General features: G+C 36.4%; 2 protein-coding genes and 1 pseudogene across 2 annotated transcripts; all 3 read right to left on the bottom strand.

Annotated features, from left to right (window-relative positions):
* LOC135226361 (somatostatin receptor type 5-like) overlaps positions 1–7500 on the bottom strand; it is a 154952-nt pseudogene that overhangs the window by 94778 nt on the left and 52674 nt on the right.
* LOC135226153 (uncharacterized protein K02A2.6-like) lies at positions 237–1670 on the bottom strand. Its single transcript, XM_064265593.1, has one exon. It carries the CDS (start codon positions 1668–1670, stop codon positions 237–239), a length of 1434 nt encoding a protein of 477 aa, XP_064121663.1.
* Positions 2581–3642, bottom strand: LOC135226151 (uncharacterized protein K02A2.6-like). Its single transcript, XM_064265592.1, has one exon. It carries the CDS (start codon positions 3640–3642, stop codon positions 2581–2583), a length of 1062 nt encoding a protein of 353 aa, XP_064121662.1.

Raw genomic sequence — 7500 nt, 5'->3', positions numbered from 1 at the left:
TTAAAAGAAGACAAGATAGTTAACAGGGTAGTTATACTTAATGAGTAGTAAGTCTCTGTAAACACAAATATAACCTCTGGTAATAGGTAGTTATAAACATAAATACCTAACACCTTTTCCCCTCGGGAAAAAGAATGAAAGATTAAAGCAAATAAAAGGATTAAGCAATCAATAATAAAATGGTGGCATAGCATTGAATAAATAATACAAAAACATACATAATACTATTAATTATTTTACATTCTAAAATACTCAGGTGGTCTACTTTGTCTGGTAGACCTTCGAAGTTTTGGTAATTCAGATATCGATCTATCAGGTGAGCCATCAGAAGTTTTACCATTTTCATTTCCGGATAGTTCTTCTGCAGCTGCCGCCTCCTTTTCTTCTACATTTGGGATTTCATTCTTCTCTGCACCTGCAACTGCATCGCCTAACTCTTCACGAGTATTTATGAACTCTTTTGGTAATGGCGGGTCTGGATAGCTGACCAACTCTGAAGAATCACGTGCTAAAAGTTCATTTTTGTTATCTTGAGAATCATTGGAGATCAGTCTCATTTGATCAATATGCCTCTTCCATATTAAGTTATCGTCCACTTGTACATTGTATGTGCATGGACCCAATTTAAGAACCACAACTCCTCGAGTCCATATGCCCTTCTTGGTATTTTGATGATAATCCCGAACCAGTACCACGTCCCCTATATCGAGTTCCCTCATTGGTTTCTCGTTCTCTGAGGCTTTTCTTTCAATTCGCTGAGATGCATCTGGGTGTAGTAAATCAAGGCGTGTGCGTAACTGCCGACCCATGAACTCTGCAGGCGTGCGTTTTGTTGTACAGTGAGGTGTAGTTCGGTAAGTCAGTAGAAATTGGCACAACTTGGTATTTAAAGATGTATTACACGATTGCAATGTTCTCATCGCCCTTTTCATTCCTTGTTTGAATGTTCTTACTGTATTTTCGGCCTGCCCATTACTGCTTGGGTGATAAGCGGGTATCAGTATATGCTTTACACCATTTTGGGTCATGAACTCTTTAAATTCCTCAGCCACAAACTGTCTTCCATTATCAGACACGAGCTCTACACAAACCCCATGCTGAGCAAATACCCGCCGCATGATCTCGATGGTATTCATAGTTGTAACTGATTTCATTGGGTGTACTTCTGGCCATTTTGAATATGCGTCAATCATAATGAGGTACATTTGTCCCAGGAATGGTCCTGCGAAATCAACATGTACTCTTTTCCACGGACCAGAAGGCCATTTCCACGGATTACCCTCAGCACGAGTCGGCATTGGCTGAGTAGCCTGACAAGCAGAGCACCCTTGCACAGTGTTTTCAATATCTTGATCGATATTCGGCCACCACACATGCAAGCGAGCTAATCCTTTCATCCGAACAATCCCCGGATGACCACCATGTAGCTCTTCTAATATTTGAATCCTATATCTCGACGGTATTACCACCCTGGCACCCCATAGAAGACATCCCTCTTCAATTGAAAACTCACGCTGACGGCTATGGAAGGGTTTCAGTTCCTGTGCTATGTCCTCAGAGTCTGGCCATCCATTTCGTGTATAATATAAAGCTCTAGCCAGTACAGCATCATGCAAATTTTCCCTTGCAACAGATTTCGCAGTTACAGGAAGAGAGTTCACCTGGTGCATGTTAAATGCAGTTGCTTCTTGTGTCCAGTTTACATGCTTATCTGACGCATCAGTCACAATCTGGTAAAGGCAACCGTGAGAGTGCATCAGCATTTCCATTGTCACTTGAACGACGTAATTCAATGTCATAATCATAAGCTGCTAACTGTATAGCCCAGCGTTGTATTCTTGCAGCTGCAAGGACTGGAATGCCCTTCTTGGGTCCCAGAATGTATGACAGTGGTTTGTTATCTGTAATAAGGGTGAATTTACGACCATATAAATATTGATGAAACTTCCGTAGTCCAAAGATGATTGCCAAACCCTCACGCTCAATTTGGGAATAGTTACGTTCAGTGGGTGTTAACATTCTTGATGCATAAGCAATTGGTCTTTCTCCGTTACTGGTGATATGGGAAAGCACTGCTCCGAGTCCTTTGGGTGATGCATCTACTGCCAACGTCACAGGTTTACTCAAATCATAGTGCACTAATACTCCTGTTTCAGTGGTCAGCATTTTTTTAATCTCGGAAAAAGCTCTTTCACACTCTAGTGACCAATGCCATTTTCTGTCTTTATGCAGTAATTCCGTGAGAGGCACTGCGGCTGATGAGAGATTTGGCACATAGCGACGGTAATGGTTTACCAGCCCCAGGAAGGATTGCATTTCAGACCTTGATTCTGGCCTTGGTGCCTCCGTGACTGCTGCAATGGCATCCTCCGTCATATGAATACCCTCTTCATCTACAATGAAACTCAAATATTTCAAGGAGGGCTTCATAAATTCACATTTCGACAAATTACATTTCAACCCATTGATGTGCAACCGCTCAAGTACCTATTCAAGATTGTGTAAATGTTCAGCTTCGGTTCTCCCAGTAAGACTAAATATCATCTATTGTTGTATCCACAAGGCACTTCCTTGCAGACTTTAATCCATTAAAGACCTGAAAAGTTGTGGTGCTGCTGAGACACCATATGGTAAACGTGTATATCGGTACAAACCAAGTGGTGTGTTAATCGTCACATATTTCCTAGATTCCTCATCTAATTCCACTTGCTGATAAGCTTGCGATAAATCTAACTTTGAGAAAGTTTTTCCACCGTTCAGTCGGTGGTATAGTTCATCTGGATTTGGCATTGGATGTTCAGGGTTTTCCACATAACGATTTATGGTGACCTTGAAGTCACCACAGATCCTAATAGAACCATTGTCTTTTGAAACGGGCACTATCGGTGCCGCCCACTCACTATAGTCAATAATTCCTTCCAATTCTAGTCTTTTAAGTTCTGCATTCACAGCATCCCTGATTGCATGAGGAACTGTCCTCGCGTTATAAAAGATTGGTTTTGCATCCTTTCTCACACGAATATGAGCCTTTATATTCTTGGCTGTACCCAGTTCACCATCAAAGACATCACCATATTTCCTTAACAGTTCTTCTAACTTTGAGGTTTTCAGAATACCAGAATGCAGATGATTTACAGCTAACTTTTTCCAGTCAAATTTCGCAAAATGCAGCCAGTCCCTACCGAATAAGGCAGGTCCATTCCCCTGTACCACATACAATGGCACTTCCTCCACTCTGTGTCCATGAACTTCCATAGTTACGTAGCATATCCCGACGACTTCTATTTTTTCTCCCATCATGGTTTTCAGCACAATATCGCTGGATTGAAGTACTGTATTTTTCAGATGTTTAGCGTAGAACTCTTCACTTATCAGTGACACCGAAGCTCCCGTGTCCAATTCCATATCAATTGGTATCCCATTTAATTTAACTTTGACTATTATCTCTGGAACCTTATTGTGTCTTGCTTTCATTTTCTTAACACAGTATTTCAATGTATGCACCAATTCATCCTGTAGTTTGCACTCTGTAGTTTCTTCTTTCGAGCAGCTGGTCTCCTCCTCTGCCATGTTGACCGTCGATCGTTTCCTTCCTTGTCTTCCATATTTCCAATTTCGATTGACTGTGGTGTGATTTTCCATTCGGCACATTCTACGAAGGTGTCCTTATTTATGACACCCATTACACTCAGTATCCTTATGGAAACAAACATCAGCCTTATGGTTTGTCTTCCCGCAACGGTAACACTCAAGGAGAGAAGCTTTTGGCCCAACAACTTTTTTTACCTCCTGAGTTTGACCCTGAATCTTCGTGACGTTTTCATCAGCCATTTCCTGACTTAAAGCAATCGAAAATGCTTTCTTTAAGTCAAGCTCCTGTTCACTTAATAGTTTCCTCTGTGCCGAGCGGTTGGCCAATCCAATAACAAACAAGTCTCTTAAAACTTCCTCTTGAAAAGCATCAAACTGACATGTTTCCGCCAATTTCCGTTGCTCCGTTGCATAATCAGTGATGGATTCTCCTGGACATTGTTTCCTATTGTAAAACTTGAAACGTTCAGCTATCAGGATGGGTTTTGGGTGGAGGTGATTTTTCAAAAGCTCAGTAAGTTCTCGATAAGTCCTTGATGAGGGTTTATTAGGGGCAAGCAATGTCTTCAGAAGTCCATATGTAGGAGCGGCGACGGCGCTCAAGAAAACTGCCCGTTTCTTATCTTCCTCTGTTATGTCATTTGCTAAGCAGAACTGATCAAACCTTTCAACATAATCTTCAAAGTCCTCGGATTTGTCAAATGCTGCTATATTACCCAAATGCGCCATCCTTAATTTTCCCTTTCGTGAGTCAGTTCCTCGTCGCCACTGAAGTATATTTGGATGGACACGAAACTCAGATAGATCCTTTCTGAATGACTTTATTTTTAAGACTAACTTATAATGATATACAGTTTAAAAGAAGACAAGATAGTTAACATGGTAGTTATACTTAATGAGTAGTAAGTCTCTGTAAACACAAATATAACCTCTGGTAATAGGTAGTTATAAACATAAATAGCTAACAGTTTTCCTTATGAGTTTTGACTAGGCCATATAAATAAGGTAATGAGGGACACTTTACAGTTAACTTGCTCAAAAGTTCTTTTTTATCTTTAAGAATTTGTTTGATATTGACATTAAAGTTTTTTATTACTTGGTCCAACGGATTTTTTGCGAGTTTTTTGTAAGTTATTTTCATCTCTCTCTCTCTCTCTCTCAGGTTCAATATTCTCTCTCCCTCTTTCTCTTGCTCGATATATATATTTATATATTCTTTCGTCTTTTCATTAATAATAATTTTTTGGGAAAATTTGTGTAAATTTCATGATATTAAATTGTATATGCTTCGGTGTTTTTTTCAAAATGTACTGTTTTCTGGAAGAATAACTTGTTTACTGCGTGTGTCCCCCAAGGTGTGGCTACCCTCAGGTGTTTCCTACTTTCTGTAGAGTGAAATCGCCCTTAATGCTAATCTTATAGTGTCAGTTTGGATATTAAGCCTTCTTTTGACTATGTTGTCCTCTGTAAAATCAGTTTGCCTCAGTAAAGGGTCCGAACAGGACCGAAAATAATTGGCTATCTCGCTTTTTCATATTTTCCTTCGTGGCAAAAAAAAAAAAACTTTATTTATACATAGCATCAAGTTTTATACACTTCGTGATCAAGTTATTCATATATATATATATATTATATATATATATATATATATATATATATATATATATATATATGTATATACAGTTATGTATATATATATATATATATATATATATATATATATATATATATATATATATATATGTTATTATATATTGCTACTTTCAAAATGCATATATCTCCTCCTCTTAAGACTGTATAAAAGGTTATGTAGAATTGTGCAACATTTTTTCAGATTCCTAGATAGCTTAGAGATAGGATGTTTTAAATGTGTGTTCAGATTTCGCATAACATGATTTATAAAAAGAATATATATATAAAATGTAGAATGTAGAAAGAGAGAGAACATCTTTGTCCGCTCAAAGCTAGAATTGTTTAAGTAACTTTTCATCTCTCCGAGATTAAGAGAGCTCGAGTCTTCGTGTTGTTATCAAAATATGTTAGTCTTAATTATCGCTCAACCTCCGTTTCGATCGGCTACATGTCTGTTGAGCAGACTGGTCTCGTACGCGTATGTCTTTGTCAAAGCCGCGTGCAGATTACACAGTTTGTGTGTAAAGTTGCGTAACTTATAGAAGCTTCTGGAAGCATTATTGCCCAAAATGATTTGTGTCATTCTCTGTCCAGCTTCCGTAAGGGAGAAGTTTTTCATTCGAGCTTAAAGACTCAAACCGTTCACATCTCTCTCCCTCTCTCTCTCCATCGCCTAGCACTTTTGATGTTAAAGTAACGTAACGATTTCGTACTTATTGAATGGTCAGATTTTATATTTCTTAATTACGGGCTGCTCTGTGAGCAAGAGCCCGTGCTGACACAAGGTCAGCTAAATCAAAAACAACATATTTCTTAGAGTTTATTTAGTGTTATTTAGTGATTTTTTGTGGAATCTGAACAAACATTGTTGAGTAACGGTGCCTGGTTTTGTGAAAGTGTGAAACAAGCCTGCAGCAAAGAAAGAAGTTGGTATACCAAAAAGGTAAAGTGTGTTATATTTTTATTAGTTGCAACTAATAACTGATAGGAACAGTGGTTAGGTAAAAACTAATAACTAATAACAGATGGTTACAAAGGTTTGGTAAAAACTGATAGTTACAATGTTTTGAGTGAAAAGATTTACACTTTTACACATTGCAAATTTTTGTGTTTTGTGTTTATTCGTTTGAAGTGATTTTTATGTTTTGTGCATTTAAACATTTACTTATTGAAGTGTGTCTTTTTTATTTTATGGTAAGTGTGATTGATACTTTTTAAATTGTGGTACTTTCCACATTTTTCTGTATTTTCATTTGCATTCATAATTTAATTAACTTAGTTATTTTCATTGCTTAATCGTTTCACTTTTAGTTAAATTTAACACTTGTGAATTAATTTGCATTTACTTAAAATTCTTTTCAAGTTTTATTATTGTTTAGCACTTGTGAATTAATTTCCAAATTTCAATTATTGCCTAACACTTTTGAATTTTGATTGAATTAATTTTCTTGAATTTTGTGATAAATTAATTTTGATTTAATTTTACTTAATTGATTCTAGAATTAATTAAGCTTTACTTTGTTTTCAAGTATCAGTTATTTTCCCTGATATTGTGAATTTCACTTAAAAATTATGAGTTTAATAATAAATTTTTTTATTTAAAATTTTTTAAGTGTTTTCATTTCTAACCAGGGAAGTACTTAGACTTCTGAAATCAGGGAAATACTTAGACTTTTAAAGTTGTTGATGGAGTGATGCCCTTTGATTAATTTAATTACTTACAAGATTACCTCACACCTGTTTTGATGAACTTAGTCTGATTTTCTGCAATACTGGTAAGTTGTTAAGGGATCACTGTTGCCTTTAGAGTATTCAGTCGTTTAGTACCTGTGATGAGGGTTCAGGTGTCTGGCTTTTGTGAGGTAACAATAAATGAATGGTAAGAGTAGTAACCAGATACTTGGCACTTCGTCACAATATATATATATATATATATATATATATATATATATTGTAGTATTCGAAGTGTCTTAAGTTTATTTTTTTAATTTAACTCTCTCTCTCTCTCTCTCTCTCGTCTCGTCTCTCTCTCTCTCTCTTCTCTCAGATTTTAATCTGAGACATTTCTAGCTTTTTAAATAACTATCATAGAAAGTGTTTCTCATAAGGTATTGTTTTCTCGAATAATAATAATAATAATAATAATAATAATAATAATAATAATAATAATAATAATAATAATAATAAAATAATAATATGTATTTTGGTAGAAGACCCTCTTTTAGGCAAATACTGTTAAAAAGAATGGCTTAATTCTGCCATTCTTTTTAACAATAA

This window comes from Macrobrachium nipponense, chromosome 14, assembly GCF_015104395.2.
Source record: "Macrobrachium nipponense isolate FS-2020 chromosome 14, ASM1510439v2, whole genome shotgun sequence".
NCBI lineage: Eukaryota > Metazoa > Arthropoda > Malacostraca > Decapoda > Palaemonidae > Macrobrachium > Macrobrachium nipponense.
The sequence above is the reverse complement of the archived record's forward strand: the minus strand, read 5'-3'. Positions and strand labels throughout refer to the sequence as shown.